This window comes from Staurois parvus, unplaced genomic scaffold (genome assembly GCF_062004578.1).
Source record: "Staurois parvus isolate SC_StPar_1 unplaced genomic scaffold, SC_StPar_1.0 ptg001089l, whole genome shotgun sequence".
NCBI lineage: Eukaryota > Metazoa > Chordata > Amphibia > Anura > Ranidae > Staurois > Staurois parvus.
The window spans coordinates 1,075,965-1,100,607 of record NW_028318885.1 but is presented as its reverse complement, the minus strand read 5'-3'; the positions used below and the strand labels follow the sequence as shown (position 1 = coordinate 1,100,607).

At 45.7% G+C, this 24,643-nt stretch overlaps 2 protein-coding genes across 6 annotated transcripts in view; one reads left to right on the top strand and one right to left on the bottom strand.

The window, feature by feature from the left end:
- TMEM87A (transmembrane protein 87A) overlaps positions 1-8,503 on the bottom strand; it is a 73,254-nt gene extending 64,751 nt beyond the window's left edge. Inside the window, exon 1 of one of the 2 annotated variants that reach the window (XM_089658681.1) lies at positions 8,324-8,503. In XM_089658681.1, the coding sequence (XP_089514807.1) occupies positions 8,324-8,446 (123 nt within the window). In that variant the 5' untranslated portion in view covers positions 8,447-8,503. The remainder of the gene's footprint in view (positions 1-8,323) is intronic. The other variant, XM_089658682.1, reaches the window with a different exon arrangement.
- The window catches only part of GANC (glucosidase alpha, neutral C), a 93,950-nt gene continuing 77,655 nt past the window's right edge, over positions 8,349-24,643 (top strand). For 2 of the 4 annotated variants that reach the window (XM_089658679.1, XM_089658677.1), the window contains exons 1-4: positions 8,349-8,526; positions 14,411-14,535; positions 17,716-17,772; positions 18,032-18,140. In XM_089658679.1, the coding sequence (XP_089514805.1) occupies positions 14,477-14,535; positions 17,716-17,772; positions 18,032-18,140 (225 nt within the window). In that variant the 5' untranslated portion in view covers positions 8,349-8,526; positions 14,411-14,476. Of the gene's footprint in view, positions 8,527-8,581; positions 8,725-14,410; positions 14,536-17,715; positions 17,773-18,031; positions 18,141-24,643 lie in introns of those variants that run through there. The other 2 variants (XM_089658680.1, XM_089658678.1) reach the window with 2 other exon arrangements.

Genomic DNA, 24,643 nt, shown 5'->3' with positions numbered 1-24,643 from the left:
AATCACCGGCGAGGAGGTGGAGCTTGGAGAGGAGGAGCCGATCGGCAGCGCGCGCAGATCGAAGAAGATCGAGGGAGCTGCAGGAGCGAGTGAAGAGAGAGTAGATGGGTGAGGGAGAGAGAGAGCCCAGGCTGGAGCAGGGGTCAGCAAGGTAAGTATCATTGGTGTCAGTGGAAGGGATAGTGCCCCATCATTTGTGTCACTAATACCAACGATGGGGCACTATTCCTCCCCCCACTGACACCAACGATGGGGCACTATTCCTCCCACTGACACCAACGATGGGGCACTATTCCTCCCACTGACACCAACGATGGGGCACTATTCCTCTCACTGATACCAATGATGGGGCACTATTCCTCCCACTGATACCAATGATCGGGCACTATTCCTCCCACTGACACCAATGATGGGGCACTATTCCTACCACTGACACCAATGATGGGGCACTATTCCTACCACTGACACCAATGATGAGGCACTATTCCTCCCAATGACACCCACAATGGGGCACTATTCCTCCCACTGACACCCACGATGGGGCACTATTCCTCCCACTGACACCCACGATGGAGCACTATTCCTCCCACTGACACCCACGATGGGGCACTATTCCTCCCACTGACACCCACGATGGGGCACTATTCCTCCCACTGACACCCACGATGGGGCACTATTCCTCCCACTGACACCCACGATGGGGCACTATTCCTCCCACTGACACCCACGATGGGGCACTATTCCTCCCACTGACACCAATGATGGGGCACTATTCCTCCCACTGACACCAATGATGGGGCACTATTCCTCCCACTGACACCAATGATGGGGCACTATTCCTCCCACTGACACCAATGATGGGGCACTATTCCTCCCACTGACACCAATGATGGGGCACTATTCCTCCCACTGACACCAATGATGGGGCACTATTCCTCCCACTGATACCAATGATGGGGCACTATTCCCCCCACTGACACCAATGATGGGGCACTATTCCTCCCACTGACACCAATGATGGGGCACTATTCCTCCCACTGACACCAATGATGGGGCACTATTCCTCCCACTGACACCAATGATGGGGCACTATTCCTCCCACTGATACCAATGATGGGGCACTATTCCTCCCACTGACACCAATGATGGGGCACTATTCCTCCCACTGACACCAATGATGGGGCACTATTCCTCCCACTGACGCCAATGATGGGGCACTATTCCTCCCACTGACGCCAATGGTGGGGCACTATTCCTCCCACTGACGCCAATGACAGGGCACTATTCCTCCCACTGACACCAATGACGGGGCACTATTCCTCCCACTGACACCAATGATGGGGCACTATTCCTCCCACTGACGCCAATGATTGTACACTATTCCTCCCACTGACGCCAATGATGGGGCACTATTCCTCCCACTGACGCCAATGATGGGGCACTATTCCTCCCACTGACGCCAATGATGGGGCACTATTCCCCCCACTGACACCAATGATGGGGCACTATTCCTCCCACTGATACCAATGATGGGGCACTATTCCTCCCACTGACACCAATGATGGGGCACTATTCCTCCCACTGACACCAATGATGGGGCACTATTCCTCCCACTGACACCAATGATGGGGCACTATCCCTCCCACTGACACCAATGATGGGGCACTATTCCTCCCACTGATACCAATGATGGGGCACTATTCCTCCCACTGACACCAATGATGGGGCACTATTCCTCCCACTGACACCAATGATGGGGCACTATTCCCCCCACTGACGCCAATGATGGGGCACTATTCCTCCCACTGACGCCAATGATGGAGCACTATTCCTCCCACTGACACCAATGACGGGGCACTATTCCTCCCACTGACACCAATGATGGGGCACTATTCCTCCCACTGACGCCAATGATTGTACACTATTCCTCCCACTGACGCCAATGATGGGGCACTATTCCTCCCACTGACGCCAATGATGGGGCACTATTCCTCCCACTGACGCCAATGATGGGGCACTATTCCCCCCACTGACACCAATGATGGGGCACTATTCCTCCCACTGACACCAATGATGGGGCACTATTCCTCCCACTGACACCAATGATGGGGCACTATTCCTCCCACTGACACCAATGATGGGGCACTATTCCTCCCACTGATACCAATGATGGGGCACTATTCCCCCCACTGACACCAATGATGGGGCACTATTCCTCCCACTGACACCAATGATGGGGCACTATTCCTCCCACTGACACCAATGATGGGGCACTATCCCTCCCACTGACACCAATGATGGGGCACTATTCCTCCCACTGATACCAATGATGGGGCACTATTCCTCCCACTGACACCAATGATGGGGCACTATTCCTCCCACTGACACCAATGATGGGGCACTATTCCCCCCACTGACGCCAATGATGGGGCACTATTCCTCCCACTGACGCCAATGATGGAGCACTATTCCTCCCACTGACACCAATGATGGGGCACTATTCCTCCCACTGACACCAATGATGGGGCACTATTCCTTCCACTGACACCAATGATGGGGCACTATTCCTCCCACTGATACCAATGATGGGGCACTATTCCTCCCACTGACACCAATGATGGGGCACTATTCCTCGCACTGACACCAATGATGGGGCACTATTCCTCCCACTGATACCAATGATGGGGCACTATTCCTCCCACTGACACCAATGATGGGACACTATTCCTCCCACTGATACCAATGATGGGGCACTATTCCTCCCACTGACACCAATGATGGGGCACTATTCCTCCCACTAATGCCAATGATGGGGCACTATTCCTCCCACTGACACCAATGATGGGGCACTATTCCTCCCACTGACACCAATGATGGGACACTATTCCTCCCACTGATACCAATGATGGGGCACTATTCCTCCCACTGATACCAATGATGGGGCACTATTCCTCCCACTGACACCAACGATGGGGCACTATTCCTCCCACTGACACCAACGATGGGACACTATTCATCCCACTGACATCAGTGATGGGGCGCTAGTCCTCCCACTGCAAAATTACAGTTATGAAGTAGCAACGAAAATAATTTTATGGTTGGGGGTCACCACAACGAGGAACTGTATTAAGGGGTCGCGGCATTAGAAAGGTTGAGAACCACTGCAATAGAACACCTCTGGGATATCATGTTTCGGTCCATCCGTCCCCGCCAGGTTGCACCTCAGACTGTCCAGGAGCTCAGTGATGCCCTGGTCCACATCTGGGAGGAAATTCCCCAGGACACCATCCGACATCTCATTAGGACGTTGTAAGGCATGTATACAAACACTTGGGGGCCATACAAACTACTGAGTACCACTTTGAGTTGCTGCAATTAAATTTCAGCAAAATGGACTAGCCTGCTGCATCATTTTTTCAACTTTGATTTCGGGGTGTTTTTGAATTCAGTCCTCTGTAGGTTGATAATTTTCATTTCCATGAAACAGTGGGGCATCCTTACGTTCCTAACACATTACCCCGTCCATATCAGTAACTGATAGGCAGCACTAAAGGGCACTGATAGGCAGTACTAATGAGGTGGCACGGATAGGCGGCACTAATATGCAGCACTGATAGGCGGCACTGATGATGGGAACTGATAGATGGCACTGACTGGCATCACTGCTGGGCACTGACTGGCGGCACTGACTGGCACAACCCCTGGGCACTGACTGGTGGCACTGACTGGCAGCACTGCTGGGCTGCACTGGTGGGTGGCACTGGTGGGTGGGCGGGCACAGGTGGGTGGCACTTCTGGGCACAGGTGGGTGGCACTTCTGGGCACAGGTGGGTGGCACTGCAGAGTGGCACAGGTGGGTGATCTGCTGGGCACAGGTGGGCGAAGCTAGTGGGCGCACTGCTGGGCACAGGTGGGCGGAACTTGTGGGTGGCACTGCTGGGCACCGATCATCAGGGCACTGATAATCAGTGCCCTGATGATCGGTGCCGATCCCCGCTCTGACAACTGCCGGTTCTCGGCAGTACTTTCCTCACGATCTGACAGCGTGAGGAAAGTGCAGCCGAGAACCGGCACTTGCATTTCCCTCTGATCAGCGTGTCATTGTATTTCAATGGTTTTTATTAATTTTAAACAGTATAAAACAGAGGCAACAAAACACGCCCACGCAGGGGCTATCAATTGCACCGATAGAAAATGTATAATAGAGCAGACAACGCTCTAATTCCATTAAGGCAAAACGTATGCCCACGTAGGGGCTATCAATGGCACATAGGTTACAATAACATCAGTGAAACTCAGATTATCGCAACTAAAGACAGCTGTCCACTGTCACATCAAAACAAACAGAAAAGGAAAGAAGAAAAGCAGAGAAGAAAGAAAGAGAAAAAACAAAAACAAAAACACACACCAGAGAGCAAGGGTCGATCAGCGTGTCATTGTCATCCGTAGGACACAGCGATCATGGAGATCGCCGGGTGCGCGCCCCCTGGGGCGCGCAGGAAAGCGTGTTCTGGGAGGACGTCATATGACGTTTACTCAGAACTGGCCGGCCGCAGTGCAGCCGTCATTCGGCTATCTGCGGTCGGCAGGTAGTTAAATGAATCAAAGTGGTCAACAGCACTTTTATCACACAAGCAACAGGTCAGCAGCACTCTGGTTCCATCTCCATATTCTGCAGCTCTTGCATAAATGGCTCAAGGAAAATATGTAAAGAAGATCCAATATGGTAGTATTCATTTTACCACTTGCCTACCGGGCACTTATACCCCCTTCCTGCCCAGGCCAATTTTCAGCTTTCAGTGCTGTTGCATTTTGAATGACAATTGTGCGGTCATGCAACATTATACCCATATGAAATTTTTATCATTTTTTTTTCACACACATAGAGCTTCTTTTGGTGGTATTTAATCACTACTGGGTGTTTTATTGTACTGTACTATATACAAAAAAGTGCAAAAAAAAAACAAAAAAAAAAAACTAGTTTTTCTTTGTTTCTATTATAAAATTTTGCAAATGGATAATTTTTCTCCTTCACTGATGTGCGTTGATGAGGCTGCACAGATAGGCAGCACCGATGGGCGGCGCTAACTGACAGCCCTGACTGATGGCACTGATGGGTGCAACTGATGGGCAGCACTGCTGGGTGGCACTGCAGAGCACTTATCAGGGCACTGATCATCAGTGCCGATCTCCTCTGTGACAGCTGCCAGTTATCGGCAGTACTTTCCTCACGCTGTGATAGCATGAGGAATGTGCTGCCGATAACGGGAAATTGTATTTACTCCATGATCTGCTGTGTCATTTGACACGGCTTGTCACGTGGCAAAAGGCCGCTGTGATTGGCCTTTTACCTCATCACTTGATCAGCTGTGTCCACAGGACACAGCGATCATGGAGATCGTCGGGCGTGTGGGAGGGAGCGTTCTGGGAGGACGTCATATGACACCCTCCCAGAACTGAGTAACCGCGCTGTAGCGGTCATTCGGCTATAGCGCGGTTACCAAGTGGTTGAAGAGTCCACCAGTGACATTTATTAAAAGGATTAAAAAGGAGGAACACTCACAATGCACAGAGACACTCTCTCACCAGCCACTTTATTAGGTACACATCGCTAGTGCCAAAAAAACATCCCACACACCATTACACCACGATCACCCTGAACCATTGATACAAGGCAGGAAAGCTTCACAGTGTGGTATACGGAGGTGTCCCCCCCCCCCTATACACAGTGTGGTATACGGAGGTGTCCCCCCCCCCCCATACACAGTGTGGTATACGGAGGTGTCCCCCCCCCCCTATACACAGTGTGGTATACGGAGGTGTCCCCCCCCCTATACACAGTGTGGTATACGGAGGTGTCCCCCCCCCCTATACACAGTGTGGTATACGGAGGTGTCCCCCCCCCCTATACACAGTGTGGTATACGGAGGTGTCCCCCCCCCCATACACAGTGTGGTATACGGAGGTGTCCCTTCCCCCTATACACAGTGTGGTATACGGAGGTGTCCCCCCCCTATACACAGTGTGGTATACGGAGGTGTCCCCCCCCTATACACAGTGTGGTATACAGAGGTGTCCCCCCCCCCTATACACAGTGTGGTATACGGAGGTGTCCCCCCCCTATACACAGTGTGGTATACGGAGGTGTCCCCCCCCTATACACAGTGTGGTATACGGAGGTGTCCCCCCCTATACACAGTGTGGTATACGGAGGTGTCCCCCCCTATACACAGTGTGGTATACGGAGGTGTCCCCCCCCTATACACAGTGTGGTATACGGAGGTGTCCCCCCCCTATACACAGTGTGGTATACGGAGGTGTGCCCCCCCCTATACACAGTGTGGTATACGGAGGTGTCCCCCCCCCTATACACAGTGTGGTATACGGAGGTGTGTGTGTCCCCCTATACACAGTGTGGTATACGGAGGTGTGTGTCCCCCCTATACACAGTGTAGTATACGGAGGTGTGTGTCCCCCCCTATACACAGTGTAGTATACGGAGGTGTGTCCCCCCCCCCTATACACAATGTAGTATACGGAGGTGTGTCCCCCCCCCTATACACAGTGTAGTATACGGAGGTGTGTGTCCCCCCCCTATACACAGTGTAGTATACGGAGGTGTGTGCCCCCCCCCTATACACAGTGTAGTATACGGAGGTGTGTGCCCCCCCCTATACACAGTGTAGTATACGGAGGTGTGTGCCCCCCCCTATACACAGTGTAGTATACGGAGGTGTGTCCCCCCCCCCCCTATACACAGTGTAGTATACGGAGGTGTGTCCCCCCCCCCTATACACAGTGTAGTATACGGAGGTGTGTCCCCCCCCTATACACAGTGTAGTATACGGAGGTGTGTCCCCCCCCCTATACACAGTGTAGTATACGGAGGTGTGTCCCCCCCCTATACACAGTGTAGTATACGGAGGTGTGTCCCCCCCCTATACACAGTGTAGTATACGGAGGTGTGTCCCCCCCCTATACACAGTGTAGTATACGGAGGTGTGTCCCCCCCCTATACACAGTGTAGTATACGGAGGTGTCCCCCCCCTATACACAGTGTAGTATACGGAGGTGTCCCCCCCTATACACAGTGTAGTATACGGAGGTGTCCCCCCCCTATACACAGTGTAGTATACGGAGGTGTGTGTCCCCCCTATACACAGTGTAGTATACGGAGGTGTGTGTCCCCCCTATACACAGTGTAGTATACGGAGGTGTCCCCCCCCCCCTATACACAGTGTAGTATACGGAGGTGTCCCCCCCCCTATACACAGTGTAGTATACGGAGGTGTCCCCCCCCCTATACACAGTGTAGTATACGGAGGTGTCCCCCCCCCATACACAGTGTAGTATACGGAGGTGTCCCCCCCCCCTATACACAGTGTAGTATACGGAGGTGTCCCCCCACCTATACACAGTGTAGTATACGGAGGTGTCCCCCCCCCCTATACACAGTGTAGTATACGGAGGTGTCCCCCCCCCCCCTATACACAGTGTAGTATACGGAGGTGTCCCCCCCCCCCTATACACAGTGTAGTATACGGAGGTGTCCCCCCCCCTATACACAGTGTAGTATACGGAGGTGTCCCCCCCCCTATACACAGTGTAGTATACGGAGGTGTCCCCCCCCCTATACACAGTGTAGTATACGGAGGTGTCCCCCCCCCTATACACAGTGTAGTATACGGAGGTGTCCCCCCCCTATACACAGTGTAGTATACGGAGGTGTCCCCCCCCCTATACACAGTGTAGTATACGGAGGTGTCCCCCCCCCTATACACAGTGTAGTATACGGAGGTGTCCCCCCCCCCTATACACAGTGTAGTATACGGAGGTGTCCCCCCCCCCTATACACAGTGTAGTATACGGAGGTGTGTGTCCCCCCTATACACAGTGTAGTATACGGAGGTGTGTCCCCCCCCTATACACAGTGTAGTATACGGAGGTGTGTCCCCCCCCTATACACAGTGTAGTATACGGAGGTGTGTGTCCCCCCCCCTATACACAGTGTAGTATACGGAGGTGTGTGTCCCCCCCCCTATACACAGTGTAGTATACGGAGGTGTGTGTCCCCCCCCCTATACACAGTGTAGTATACGGAGGTGTGTGTCCCCCCTATACACAGTGTAGTATACGGAGGTGTGTGTCCCCCCTATACACAGTGTAGTATACGGAGGTGTCCCCCCCCTATACACAGTGTAGTATACGGAGGTGTGTCCCCCCCTATACACAGTGTAGTATACGGAGGTGTCCCCCCCCCCCCGTATACAGGACATATATATACCCCCTATCCGGGTCCTCCCTCCTGACAGGCCGCACTCACCAGGGACAGGGGGACCCTCCATAGGGAAGGTTCAGCATTTTCCGCCCGGCTAACGAGGAACGATCCGGCCGCTATGACGGCCGCACACAACCAGTTCCACCGCCGCTTCCCTGACAGCGCCATCCCGACACCGGAACCGGGTCCAGCGTGTCACTTCCTGCAACATCACCGTCACGTGACCCGGAGCCTGGGGATTGGGGGAGGTAAACAGAAGGCTGTGTGTGTCACATGTCTGTCCTGATTGTACTGACTGCCAACCCCCCCCCATACTGACAGCACCTACCGGGCCTGACCTCCCGGCAGGGATATAGGACAAGGGGGGGGGATTTCCGGGGACAATCTGGGGGACACAGGCAGAGCTGCCCCACCTGTGTATGGATCAGACTGGGAGAGAGAAAGGGGTAGGAATCATTGTCAGGCCAGTCATAGAGACCCCCAATCCTATAAATCAGTGGACTGGGTGCCCTCTGAATGTCCTCATGTTGTATCACTGACAGTTCACACTGCAGACCCCTCCCCCCACCCAGCATCTCTAGGAGAAAGGGAATCCCCCCACCATCATTGAACTGTGTTGCCAAATGTCATTGTCTAAGGATGGAAACATTCGATTTCTGATACAAAATATAGGGACATTGTATACAAAGGAAAACATTTTCTTTTTTGTGTATTTTTTTTTTTAGTGTTACAAAACAAAAACAAAGAGATTTAACCATTTCAATACCGGGCACTTTTCCCCCTTCCTGCCCAGGCCATTTTTCACGGTTCAGCGCTCTCACACATTGAATGACAATTGCGCGGTCAAACAACATTGTACCCAAACTAAAATGTTATCATTTTCTTCACACAACTAGAGCTTTCTTTTGGTGGTATTTAATCACTGCCAGGGTTTTTATTTTTTGCTAAATTAACAAAAAAAGATCGAAAATTAAAAAAAAACATGTTTTTCTTTGTTTCTGTTATAAAAGTTTACAAATAAATAATTGTTCTTCATAAATTTAGGCCAAGATGTATTCTGCTACATGTCTTTGGTGAAAATAACCCAAATTAGGATGTATTATTTAGTTTGTAGGAAAGTTATAGAGCTCACAAACTATGGTATAGATCTGAAAATAGATCAATCCTGAAGTACTGACAGCCAATCTAATTTCTTGAGGTCCGAGAATGTCAGAACAGTACAGATATCCCCCAAATGACCCCTTTTTGCAGAGTAGACAGTCCGACATATTTCATGAGGGATGGCGAGTTTTTAGAAGTTGTATTTTTTTGTCATAACTTTTCGGAAATTGAAAAAATGAAAAAAAATATTTTCACAATTTTTTTTTACATACTGTCACCAGTGCAGTACAGCGTCATCATATAACTGGCATGGCGGTGATCAGGGACACTGACTGGTGATAGTACGAAAAACATATATATATATAATTATTTTTTTTTTTTTATTATTATTGTTAATTTTTTATTACATTTTTTTCTTTTCTTTAAAGATTTTTTTTTCATATTTCACTATGACCAAAGTAGTATAATGTTACCATAGTAACATTGTACTACTATGGGGAAGTGATCAGTATTTTTTTTTTTTACACAATTTGCTCATAGCAAAGAATTACCTTGCTATAAGTAAGCATTTACCTGAATGACATCGATTCATTCAGGGTTTTTTTTTTTGTGCTTAGCTGTGATTTGGCCATGGCTAATCACATGACATGTGCATGTGATCGCTGTGTGACCATTCACAGCTAGATACTAGTATACAATGGATGGCATGAATGAAGCCATCCATTGTATACAACTGTCATGTGACCTGCTGTGATTGGTCACAGCAGGTCACATGGTACTGGCAACGGGGCCGGTACTCAGATCTGTCATCTGTCCTAGGTACACGGCTGGTAACAGATCGCGCCGCTGTGTGGCTCTGCAGGCGCACAAACCATATGGCGTCCACCCAGAACACTGAAGGATTTTGCCGCCTGCCAAACGGCCATTGGCTGGGCGGCTAATGGTTAAATACAGAGAATAGCAAAGACAGAGAAGATAGGGTGAAAGAGGGACTTCAGTCATTTAGAACAAAAAAAGAAATAAACACATAAAATAATAGATAAAAATAGAAATAAACACATAAACGAATAGATAACTATAGAAATAAACACATAAAATAATAGATAAACATAGAAATAAACACATAAAATAATAGATACAAATAGAAATAAACAAAAGAATAGATAAACATAGAAATAAACACATAAAATAATAGATACAAATAGAAATAAACACATAAAAGAATAGATAACTATAGAAATAAACACATAAATTAATAGATACAAATAGAAATAAACACATAAAATAATAGATAAAAATAGAAATAAACACATAAAAGAATAGATAAAAATAGAAATAAAAGTCAGCATCTACAAGTTCTGTATCTGCTGACGTTTATGTCGTGTTCACATTTCGCATCGCGGGAACGCGCGTTGCTGATGGGGTTTTATATTTTAGCAATGAACACATTTCCTCATGTTACACATAGGACAGCTCATTCATGGGAATGGACCGCCCTATATGCATTTGTCATGACGAAGAAGCTCTGGGACCAAATTTTGGCCCTGAGTCTGGCGCATTTTTCTGCATGACATTCACGGCAATATCGCACCGCTTTCTGAGTGCCATTAAGAATGTTGTGGGTTTTATTAGTGCACTTGCAGAAGAAACAATTGAATATTGACCATGATTCTTTTTAATCTTTTTTTGTTCTTTTCAGGACAAGTGTGTTTTGCCACGATTTTAGCACAATTTGAAATCACACCAATTCTGCTTGTGATTCCAAATCACTAAGTTGGAATGGGGCGTTAGGACTGGTTCACACCACATGCAGTCAAGTACATTTTTTTTCTGCATAAAGAAAGCTTGGATAGTAAGTTATATGGTTTCCAGTGGCATAGTTCACACTAGTGCAGTCAGTTCCAGTGTATTCCAGTTCCGGTAAAAAAGTAGAAAATGCTGTATTTTTTCTGCACTGAATTAAAGTGCATCAAACACGTACTGGAGCGCACCTAAATGAACATGCAGAAATGCTTCCAAAACACATCCAGACTGCCTTCCTATGATGTGAACCGGACCTTAAAATGGTTCTAAAGGCTAAAGATTTTTTACCTTCATGCATTCTATGCATGAAGGTAAAAAACCTTCTGTGTGTAGCAGTGCCCCCAGCCCCCTCAATGCTTACCTAAGCCTCATCGCGATCCAGCGATGTGCATGACAGCCTCGGCTGTCCCGGGTCTCTGCCTCCTTATTGACTGAGACAGCAAGCTGCCATTGGCTTCCGCTGCTGTCAATCACAGCCAGTCAGCCAATGATAGAGAGGGGGCAGTGCCAAGCCGCAGCTTCATGTGTGAATAGACACACGGAGCAGCGGGTGCCCCCATAGCAAGCTGCTTGCTGTGGGGGCACCCAACAGACATGAGAAGCCAGGAGAGTCTGCTGGGGGACTCGAGAACTGCTCTGTGCAGGGGGGCTGCTCTGTGCAGAACCACCGCATATAGTAGGTAAATATAGACATGTTTGTTATTTTAAAATAAAATAAAAATAATCAATTTAAAGAATATGTTACCCCAACATTTCATATTTCTGATAGGTGTCTGCTTTGCCATGTATTTGTATGAAAAGGTATCCTGTTCTCTTTGTATTGTTACCTTTGTATGAAATCTCTGGTGTTCCTTACAGTCCCCATGTTTTTCTATTAAAAACTGACCACACTAGGTATGAGAGCACAACGTAGTCAGTGCTCTAGCTGTGCTAGGAACTCAGTGTGCTCTCCTCCAATGATCAGACTTGTTCTGACACCCCCCTCCCCTTCCTGCACAGCCATTCACTGGGAAAACCAGTGCACTGCTGTTTCTTTTCTCCCGGCTCTTATACAACTGAGAACAGAGGGGATGTGATCACTTATAAAAAGGGAAAAAAAGGTAATTATAATGTTTTTATATGTGCACAAAATGTTTTGCTTTTCATTTCATTTTTAAACTGAATGGGTTGTTTGCAAGGTGAGGATTTACATATACTTTAAAGTTACATTACATTTACATTAGCGTGTCTCCAAAGTTGCACGATTTCCAGTACGACTTTGATCCGACTTTACATTCTATGGTCCAAAGTCATATCAAAAGTTGTACCGAAGCAGGGCAGGCACCTTTTTTAAATCACTGCAACTTTAGGTTGCAAAGATTTGAACACATACCATTGAAAAGAATGGGCTGTGACTTGTAATGCGACTTTGATGTCCAAAGTTGCATGACAAGTTGTACAAGTGTGAATGGAGCCTAAAGCTGGAGCATTTTCAGGCATTGAAGTGTTTTTTTCCCACATTAATGATAATTTCTCAAGCATTTTTGTGTGTTTTCAGGTTTCAGTGATTTTTGTTTTGGCCAATGGAGAGCAGCATGATCTGTGACTTCATATGTCATCATCATCCTTATATCTGGTAGATGTGTGTGATGTTGTGGTGTCTTCTTCTGTCACAGCTCTCTTGAGTCCCGTCCAATTGCCAATTTCTTTCCAGTCCCTCTGCCAGTTGTCTTGATTCTTGTTAAGGAGACATCTACACTGATCATCAGGGCACTGATGATCATTGTAGCTCCATCAGTGCCACCTGTCAGTGCCAATAAATGCACATCAATGCCACATATGAGTGCCTACCAGTGCACATCAATGCCACATATTAGTGCCCATCAGAGCTGCCTTTCAGTGCCAACTATCAGTGCCAGTCAGTGACGCCTATCAGTGCCACCTATAAGTGTCAGTCAGTGCCGCCTATCAGTGCCCGTCAGTGCAACCTAACAGTTCCAATCAGTACCGCCTAACAGTTCCAATCAGTGCCAGTCAGTGCTGCCTATCAATGCCCATCAGTGCCGCCTATCAGAGCCATATATGAATGCTGCCTTTCAGTGCCCATCAGTGATGCCTGTCAATGCCCACCAGTGAAGCCTGTTAATGCCCATCAATGCCACCTATCAGTGCCTCTTCATTAGTGCCACCTATTAATGCCCATCAGTGCAGCCTATCATTGCCTATCACTGCAGCCTCATTAGCGCACGTCAGTGAAGGAGAAAAATTACTTATTTACAAACGTTTATAACAGAAACTAAGAAGTAACTTTTTTTTCAAAATTTTCAGTATTTTAATTTGTTTAGCAAAAAATAAAAGACCCAGTGGTGATTAAATACCTCCAAAAGAAAGCTTTATCTGTCTCCAAAAAAATGAGAAAAATGTTGTTTGGGTGCAGTGCTAAATGACTGCGCAATTGTCATTCAAAGTGTGACAGCACTGAAAGCTGAAAATTGGCCTGGGCAGGAAGGGGGTAAAAGTGCCCGGTAGGCAAGTGGTTAATTTTGGGGGGTAGGAAAGAGTTTAATGGCTAGATTAATCTTTACTGCTGTCATGACTCTGGTAGGGAGATGCACTCACTCCAGGCATGTCCATGAAGGCTAAGACTTATCTTTGTGCCAAACTTCCGGTTCCTTTCTTTGGAGATCAATTTCCTTTAATTTGCAGTAGACAATTCACTACTGTGAGAGTGACACCATACAGCTCCTTTTTGGGTAGGATTCTACTCCCCAGGTAGAGGAGGACTATTTAGACGTATCTATCAAACCACATTTCATATGCACTGGGGGTTATTTACTAAAACTGAAGTGTGTAAAATCTGGTGCAGATCTGCATAGAAACCAATCAGCTTCCAGGTTGTATTGCCAAAGCTTCAATGAACAAGCTGAGGTTAGAAGCTGATTGGCTACCATGTACAGATGCATCAGGTGCAGAGTGATCTAGTTTTAGTAAATCAGCCCCAGTATCTTGTTTTATCCTGCAATCAGAAGGCTATAAAATATGAGCAAAGTTCATAAAGCATAACATTTTTGATTAGTTTTGAAACTGACTGAATTGCTGTAGGATCAGTAATATCAGAGGAATAATATATTAATAATATTAAATACTTACTGCATATTTTCATATCTTGTTTTTAGTTGTTTGCTATTATTATGGTGCATGTCGTGTCCTTTTTGTGTCTTATAGATGAGTAATAATTTTGTCCACTAGGTGTCATACCAACAGCTGTGACATATAAAGATCGAAAACCAGGAAAAGGTGAATCTGGACAGAACCATGAGTTCCCAGGAATCAGCCCCCAATCTTTCTGTTCAGGCAGAGGATCCTCTTGAAGGGTAAGTAGATCACAGGGTACACTTGAACTTACTTCACAAGAGAAAATGTGCCGTTTGTTTTTGTAATGCATGTCGACTCATTTATCTTTCAAGTTTGACCTTTGATATCTTAACTGACAGTTCATGGTCCATTCATTAGTCTTGATCCGTACCAGTTAAAAAGTAGCAAATTGCTTTAATAAATACCATTCTTGTTTTAATTTAATTTTTAAATTTAATGTCGAGTTGTGTATGATGTATTTTTTAATTGTTTGCAGCTTTTATGTCTTATCAACAGTTTTTCATATATGATTTCCTTATTGTTTCATTTTATTAAACTAAATAAAAGAAAGTGGTGAGTGGGTGACAAGACATAGAAATAGCACTGCATCCATAAAAATTGAGCTGAAAAATGTGGGATTTTCAAGGCGCAAAAATACAGTAACAAACATATATTAAAAAGATTTTACAAGTTTTATTAGTCACTAAAAAAACATGAATTAATACAATACTGTAGAGACAATGATAAAAGTTTGGCTGTGTTACTGCAGTTTGGAGGACTATATTTTCCATACATGTTTCGCCCAACAAGGGCTTCCTCAGGGGAGTAGAAGTTTCAACCGCAGTACAGTCTATAATATATTGAAAAGATATACATCAGAATAAATTTACAACATAGTTCAAACATTTCAATGGATTTAATATACTGTTAAAAACTGTAAAGAATTTGCCAGCTCACCCTAGATGTAAAGCTCACCGAGCTATTGGGGTGTGTTAAAGTAAACAATTAAGAACAAATTGGCCCATGTATCCGTGCAATTGTAGAGGACATAATAGAGGTCGAATATCCATCTAGATATGATATAAATATGCATAAATAGATTATACCCACAAAAGGCAAAAAAAGAAGTGAAAAAAAAGAAGAAAAGAAAACAGAGGGAGAAGCCTTCCCTGAGGAAGCCCTTGTTGGGCGAAACATGTAGGGAAAATATAATCCTCCAAACTGCAGTAACATAGCCAAGCTTTTATCATTGTCTATACAGTATTGTATTAATTCATGTTTTTATAGTGACTAATAAAAGTTGTTAAAATCTTTTTGATATATGTTTGTTATTGTATTTTTGCACCTTGAAAATCCCACATTTTTCAGCTCTATATTTTCATTTTAATAAAGTAGTTGTAAAGCCATATAGCCATTGAAGTGACTGGCCTCAAGTGATACACAGAGATGAAACAAATCCCCCTGCATAGAATGTGCCTGTCTCTCTGCAGTCTTCTCTTCTCTACATCCATTCAATGTGCAGAATTTATAAAGCTTGTCTGACCTCTCAGAAAAAAAGAGGGCGGAAATGAGAAATTACACTCTGCAGAGCTCAGTGAGGAGAGCTCAGAGGGCTGATTGGAGGGAAGGGACACACCCCCTTCACACAGGAACAGAGCTGAGGCTGTCAATATGCTGGAGCTCCATCCCAGTCACTTTTTTATCTCTGGGTGTCAGGAAATCTTGTCAGAAGTGACTCATGCTGATAGCAGAGGAACAGGTAGAAGACAGAAATGACACTTAGTGCTCCGAATTGAGACAAGTACACACTAGAGAGGGATATGCTCTGTTCATATTTCATGTCAGAGGTTTAAAACCACTTTAATACAAATATGTAAATCATGATGACTGTGATGGCTTCCTTCTCATTGTTTAAAGTATGTAAATGTTTTATACATTTTCTAATACACCAGTCAGTGAATCATGTACTTCATACATGGCTCAAACAGCATTACCAAGGTTGAATGATCAAGGTGTAAAATTGTCAGCCAAACAGCACCTATCTAATCAGATGCAGCCACTGTTCAGGTAGTCTGCTGGCGAAAGACAGTGCGCTGTCTGAATACTATAACCAGCAGGGAAGATTCATCCATCTGCACTGTTCAGTGTGGATGGAGGAATCTGTTATGCTGGCAATAGATGGATAGAAGTTCACAAACAAACACATTTCCCAGCACACTTACCAGCTAGCCTGCAAACAAACCAAATTGATCATGTCTAACAATTCACGTTAAAACAGAAGGGTTCATTGCACACATTTGCAAATATATGTGGGAGCCGCAGTGCCCTTGTCAGGGCTTCTTTGTATACTGTGGTCCTAACGCCATAGTTTTGAGAGTCTCAAAGTTGCGGCATATAGAAGTGCAGATAAATTTAAGGTAGGTTTGGATCAAAATTCAGCCTGTTCATGGACCTGCAGAATTTCAATCCATATGTGGCAGCTGCTGCTCAACAGAAGCCGATTTAACAATCATTTTCTGTCTAACAGGCTTGTTGGAAAATGTGTCATGATCTAATCACTATATTCCACAAGCATAGGATCCCCTGCTAACAGAATACAATGTCTCGGCATGGACAATTCCTCTATCCACCTCAATTGTGTGGGTGGAGGAATTCATTGAGTTTTTTTGTTTGTTCAGCAAAAAAAAAAAAGATCCATATATGGCCAGCCTTAGACAATCACAATCTGCAGTGTATCTAAGTGTATGTCCAGAAAGAAAAGCATCACCAGCACACCAAGGAATCCTGAAAAGGGTCCAAAGCTTTATTTAGTGCACACATAATATTAACAGCGGCAACATTTCGGATCCACGCAGGGCCCCTTCGTTAGGCAAGTGACACTAGCCTGATGAAGGGGCCCTGTGTGGCTCTGAAACGTTGCCACTGTTGATATTATGTGACCACTAAATAAAGCTTCGGAACCTTTTTAGGATTGCTTGGTGTGCTGGTGACACTTTTCTTTCTGGATTGTCTGCGGTTCCCAGCCCGTGGTCAGTACAGCAGGAATGTGTGCGTTGGGAAAACTATATTTTGATAAGCAAAAAAGGAAGGTTGTAGTGCAGTTGGGTGTCAGGTCACTCCCAAAAGAGTTATAAACTAGTGCCACATCCTGATTAATCTTTGTGTATGTCCAGGAAGAGAATATCGCCATCCCTTCCCAAGTCCTTCTATACAGCTCGGTGACTGCCAGCACAAAGCTGTTACTTTTCCTCCCACATATAGGGAATAGAATAAAACCAACTGACCAATGTACATAGAGGAACTGTTTGAATTCCTTCTTATATATACCCAATACCTCTGCAAGGGCAAGCATTTGGTCACTAAAGATGACAATCAGATGTATGTGAAATTGTATATAAGGGTGCTGTTTTTTTTTCTAGGATACTTCTTGAGGACAAGAGCAAATTTAAGACGTGCAGCCAGATTGGATTTTACAGGTACATTCTAGAAGTAAAAAAAATGACTTGTGTAAACATTGCATTAATTGGCAGTGAAGTTATATACCCAATGATCACCAAGCTGTTATTGTAAAGCACATAACAGCTCATATAGAACATAGTTAATAGTATCTTCCTTTATATTTATAGATTGAGAAATAGATAAATAAAACCCTAGACAGCTAATTCTGTTTTCTTAGCTTTACATTGTTATTACCACAATGCTGGCTTTATGACATTGTTCTACCTTGTCATGCAGGAGGCAGAAACTTCTTCACCCAGACCAGTCACCGTATGTGGCTCAGTTGGACACCCTGAAAACTGAAAATGGCATTGCTACACTTACCATTATTCATCAGGAAACAAAGGTCAGCACTTTCTAGAAAATGTTGATTGCTAAGCTCTTATAAATCCTGGAGTTTTTCTGATATTTTATTACAGGTATTTTTATAGCGCCATTAATTTATGCAGTGCTTTACATACTGTAAATATTGTACATTCACATCGGTCCCTACCCTTCAGAAGCTTACAAGTTAGGGTCCCTAACTTACATTCACACATATTAATTTAGATAGGATCCAATTAATCTACAAGGATGTTTTTGGCGTGTGGTAGGAAACCAGAATACCTGGAGGAAACTCAGGCAGGCACAGGTAGTGGCGTGGCTGGGATCCGAAATGATAACCCTAATGCTGCTAGGCAGATGAGCCATGGTTTTACTGCCTCCTGGCCTCCCACCCAAATGCTAACATTACAGCCTGACACAACTGTGCACATGCTGCAGAGTTTGACATGTGGCACCGCCTGTCAAACTTGCTAATTGAATTCAATAGGCATGCAAAATAACGATACCATTTTTTTTACCACAGAATCCCCCTTGAAATTAAAAAAAAAAAAAGCAGATGTTGAGAAAAAAAAGCAGATGTTCAGGAGATCCTGCCATCTCCTGAATGCCTGCTGATTGCTACTATACCGTCCTCTGAAATGTAATCCACTGTGAATAGCTTTTCAGTGGGTGGTAAGCAATGCCGTGTGTCTAAAAGAAGCCTTAGAGCTGACCTACCATGGAGCCAGCCTTTAAAAATGGTGAATGTGATCTAATTTTCCTTGTACAATACCAAAACAATTAACAATGGGGTCAATCTGCGCAATGTTTTTTGTTAGCCCACTTAAAACTTAAAAGTTTTCTTTACCATCCAAATTCTCTGAAAATAATTAGCAGCTGGAAAACAAAAATAATTTGTGTGAAGTCCATGCACCAGAAAACGACCCAGAAGAGTCACTGGACTCTGTGCTGTTCCCCTCATATTTGTTATTTAACTGTGCATTGTATCACCAGTTCTTATTTCACCGTGTTTGTTTCTATGTCTTGATCTGTTGCTGCCATCTGCTGGCCAGAATTTGCATGCTGCATGCCCATGTTATAGCTAGTAAGTGTTTTCTCTGCTGGGCGTGGTTTTAGGCAAGCCTTGGTTCTGGTCACTTCCTGCAGCCATTTTTATGTGCTTTATAGCTGTGTGACAGGACATTCAATACCCTGGGCTTGTGAAGACATCAGTTTTTGACCAGCAGTTAGCCTCAGGAAAGATATCACAGGACAGCATCAATACCTCTACTACCTTACAGTATTGTATCACTGTCGCTGTATTTTGGACCAAATAAACCCATGCTGATTTCATTCCCATGTATACGTTTGGATCCATCTAACCTGAACATCTGCCGGTCCGGTCTGCTCTACTGCTTGGATACGAAGGTAGGAAGTTACACAGCCATTATCAGTTATACCTTCATTCGCCTTCATGTGGGGACAGAACAGTCAAAAACTGCCTTAAAGTCCATACCCTGCTACAGATTCCCTCAGAGTCCAGTACCACACTCAGGAATCTCCCTAGCAACAGGCCCACTTGCTGCAAATCTGCCCGGCTACAGTGCATGTTCCACAAGCCTATGCGGAAGCACTGCACATACGCAGTATCTATACTCTCGCCTGGAAGTCCTCCACAACTCGCCAAGCCATTCCTAAAGTCCTATATTAACTTTTGCTCGCATAACAGAAGTACTGTTTATGCACGTTCCTTACACTGCTGTGGCCGCCGCAAAACCCCGCAATTCATTCTAAATATCTTAGAAATTTTGTCAAGGTGCCCTATCGGAGCTGTACGGCAATTTTCAGTGTCCAATTCAAAAGTTCATTTTCTTAAAGAGACAGCGCACCTTAAGTCAAAATGGCCGAAAAGGACTTTGCACAGTTCCCCAGTGATGAAATAAAGCAAATGCAACCTGATACTGATCATTATGAAGGGCAGGGAACAGAATCCACACTTCCAGCAGAACAAGTCGTGCGACCAAGACGCTCTCTCAAACCGACAGTAAAGGTCATTGAAAATTATCACACCACAAAGGATGAGCTATGTGATAACCTGGAGGAACAATGGGAACGAGTTTCCTCCCTCATGTCCGGACTTAAATCCTCCTCAGGTGATGCCACAAGCTTACAAGTTGCCATCGGGCGGCTGGACACAGCTCAAGAAAGATACAAGAGACTGTCCACAAGGTATATAACCTTTCTAAAAGACTCTAATATCAATGAAGCCCTATCAGAACTGAGCAAGGCAGAATCAATAGCTAGACAAAGAGACATCATGGGGCTGGATGTTAAAGGTAAAGCGGAACTCCGTATCTCGCATTTGCAAGAAACTAGATCACACAGATCAAATTCATCTAAACATTCCTCTCGGTCATACAAATCATCGTGCTCAAGAAGCTCAGCCTTGAGCGACAGATTACCAGAGGCCCGCATAAACGCAGAGCAATCCAAAGCGAGACGCTCCTTCACAGAAAAAGAAGCTCTTGCAAGAGCAGAGGCCAAGAGGGCAGAGGCAGAAGCAGAGGCCAAGAGGGCAGAAGCAGAGGCTCGAATAAATACTTTTGAATCAGAGATGCAGGAGGAAATTGCATTAGCTAAAGTATGACTACTTGAGCAAGCATTGAGCCAAGGTCTTGATCCAGTCTGCTTGCTACCACCGGAGATAGATGATCCAGTTGATTGCACCAGTGACTATGTACTGAATCAGGTATCTGCGCCACCCCCAGTTTGCAGTACCGTCCAAGCCGACAACACTGAAACCTCCAAGTCAGCTCTACCTGCGGTACCAGTGCTACCCACACCACCCAAGCAACCTAATAACCGTTACCCGGATGTGCCCTCTCAAGGACGGTTGTTACAGAAAGATCGCTATCAGGCGTTTTCTGGCCTACCTCCACAGCTCAAGCAGCAGTCATCACAATATACAGAGGCTAAACAAAAGCTTAACCCTGCAGCTACATCATTCTACCCGGAAGCATCTCACCCTTTCACGCCAGGCAGCCCATACGCCCCAGGGGCATCACAAGTCGTCATGGCAACAAGCAGTGAGAAATTAGATATGTTTGAGTTTGCCAGGTTTATGGTCAGCAGAGAGCTAATCAACACCAGTCTCTCAAAATTTGATGACCGTGCAGAGAGCTACAGAGCTTGGAAGGCAACCTTCAAGGCCGCCATCACTAACCTCAACCTAACCGCAGAGCAGGAGTTTGACCTCTTGATCAAATGGCTGGGCCCAGGCTCCACAAATCGTGTCAAGAGCCTCAGAACTGTCTACGTGGGACAAGCAGAAGCAGGTCTAGCTGCTGCCTGGCAGAGACTTGAACGTACCTTTGGCAGTGCAGAAGCAATAGAGAAGGCCCTATTCAAGAGACTGCAGAACGTTCCAAGGATCAATCTCAAGGATGTCCAGAAGCTTCAGGATTTAAGTGATCTGCTCATGGAACTGGAGCTTGCCAAGGGTGACCCTCGTCTTTCCGGGCTGTGCTACCTGGATACAGCTCATGGAGTGAACCCAATTGTCGTGAAGCTACCATACAGTCTACAAGAAAAGTGGGCGGCATCAGTCTCAAGGTACAAAAGAGAGCATGACATCACCTTTCCCCCATTTATTCACTTCTGTAGATTTATCGATGAACAGTCCCAGATGAGGAATGACCCCAGCCTCGACTTCCTGGAGTTCAACACTACTGCTTCAGCGACATCATCACCAAGGTATGAAAGCGTCATGCATAAACACAGAGACTTCAAGAGCAGCGTGAGTGTTAGAAAGACTAACCTACCATCTCCTGTAGTACCCACGGGTAAACAGTACACTACCTCATCAGGAGATAAGACCTTCAATCGTGAATGTCCCATTCATAAAAAACCACACTCTCTGAACAAATGTAGAGGGTTTAGATCCAAAACCATACAGGAGCGCAAGAAAATCCTCACCGAGCTTGGGGTATGTTTCAGATGCTGCGCTTCATTGGAGCACATGGCTAAGGACTGTAAATCTGTCATCGAATGTGAGGAGTGTCATAGTGAAAGACATGCCTCAGCTATGCACCCAGTCCCACTCTCCAGAGATTCACCCACAGCCATCACCACCAGTCCTGCTCCAAGTCATGGCGGGGAGCCCCAAAATTACGCTAATGCAGCGACTGCTGTTTCCTGCTCATGCTTGGATGTATGTGGGGAGGGCCAGTGTGAGAAATGTTGTGCCCGAATATGCCTAATCAAGGTCTACCCAGAGGGACTACCAGAAAAGGCAGTAAAAATGTATGCCATCATCGACGACCAAAGCAACCGGTCCCTAGCAGGTCCTAAATTCTTTGAAGCCTTTGGAATAAAGGGACCATCCGAACCCTATACCTTAAACACCTGCTCGGGCCGCATAGAGACTAGCGGCAGAAGGGCACAAGGATTCATCGCCTCTCCTGTCAGTGGGGATACGGAAATACCCTTACCGACGCTGATCGAATGTGATCAAATACCCAACCATAGGGATGAGATTCCTACCCCAGAAGCTGCATTTCACCAACCTCACCTAAGGCACCTAGCCAACGTTATCCCACCTATGGACATCAACGCCGAGATTCTACTCCTGCTCGGCAGAGACAATCTAAGGGTACACAAGGTGCGTCAACAGTGTAATGGTCCTGACTATGCGCCATATGCCCAGAGACTGGACTTGGGATGGGTAATCATAGGAAATGTATGCTTAAATCAACCAAAAATCGACTCCTTCAAAACGTACGTGCGTGCAGATGGACGCACAACTTGCATTAAGCCGTGTCCTCATCACTATCAGGTGAGAGAGAAGTCTCCAAGCCTCGTACAACTACCTGACGTCATTACTCCCCTCTTTGCCGACAGCTTGGGGAGATCAGTCTTTCATACAACCAAGGACGACGATAAAGTAGCCTTGTCAGTAGAGGACAGAGAATTTGTCGAGATAATGGACAGTGAGTTCTTTAAAAGACGAAACCAATCACTGGGTTTCTCCATTACCCTTCCGAGCTAACAGGGTAAGACTCCCGAACAACCGGGAACAAGCTCTGTCTAGATTTAACTCTCTTCAGCGTACCATGAACAGCAAGCCTGAAATGAAAGAACACATCGTTGCCTTTATGGATAAAATATTCCGTAACAACCATGCAGAACCAGCTCCATCCTTAAGGAAGAACGACGAATGCTGGTACTTGCCTTCATTCGGAGTATATCATCCACGAAAACGTAATCAAATTAGGGTTGTCTTTGATTCAAGCGCCAAACATCAAGGTGTATCTCTTAACGATATTCTTCTCACAGGTCCTAATCTGACTAATAACCTAGTTGGAGTGCTGATGAGATTCAGGAAAGAGCTTGTCGCCATCACTGCTGACATTGAACAGATGTTCCATTGTTTTGTAGTGCGAGAGGACCACCGGAATTTCCTCAGGTTTCTGTGGTACAAGGACAATGACACCAACGCAGAGATGATGGAGTATCGTATGAGGGTACATGTGTTTGGAAACAGCCCTTCACCAGCCGTAGCGACGTACGGGCTTCGGAGAACTGCAATAGAGGGGAAATCTGAATACGGTACAGATGCCAAAGACTTTGTGGAAAAAGACTTCTACGTGGATGACGGGCTCAAATCGCTACCAACTGAAGAAGCGGCTATCGATCTGCTCAAAAGGACTCAAAATATGTTGTACCAAGCTAAACTTAGACTACACAAAATTGCTTCAAACAGCCTAACCGTAATGAGAGCCTTTGAGCGAGGTGATCATGCACCTGGATTCAAAGACATTAACCTGGGACTGGACAGTCCACCTGTGCAGAGGAGCTTGGGCCTCAGATGGGATCTCTCGGCTGACTCCTTTGGTTTTCAAATAAGTTGTGCAGACAAGCCATTCACAAAACGTGGTGTCTTATCAGTGGTAAACAGCCTATTTGATCCGCTGGGATTTGTAGCGCCCATCGCCATACAAGGTAAATCCCTACTGAGACAGCTTTCTGAAACCATCAAGGATTGGGATACCCCACTTCCCTCCGATAAAGAGCAAAAATGGGAAGCCTGGAAGCAATCTTTGTGTGCTTTGGATGAGATCCACATCCCAAGATGCTATATTAAAACCTCACTTACTTCTAGCATAAAGAAGGAACTCCACGTGTTCTCGGACGCCTCCACAGAGGCCATAGCAGCGGTCGCCTATCTGAAGGTCACAGAACCCAACAAGCAAAATCACGTTGGATTCGTCTTTGGTAAGGCTAAGTTAGCTCCCAAGCCTGATCATACTATTCCCAGACTTGAACTCTGTGGGACTGTGTTAGCAGTGGAGATTGCAGACTTCATACAAGAAGAACTAGGTGTCAACATAGATGAAGTTCAGTATTACACGGACAGTAAGGTCATTTTAGGTTACATGCGCAATCAGACGAGACGATTTTATGTGTACGTCAGTAACCGCATAGAGAGAATCAGGAGGTCCTCCAAACCTGAACAATGGTACTATGTACCATCCGAACTTAATCCAG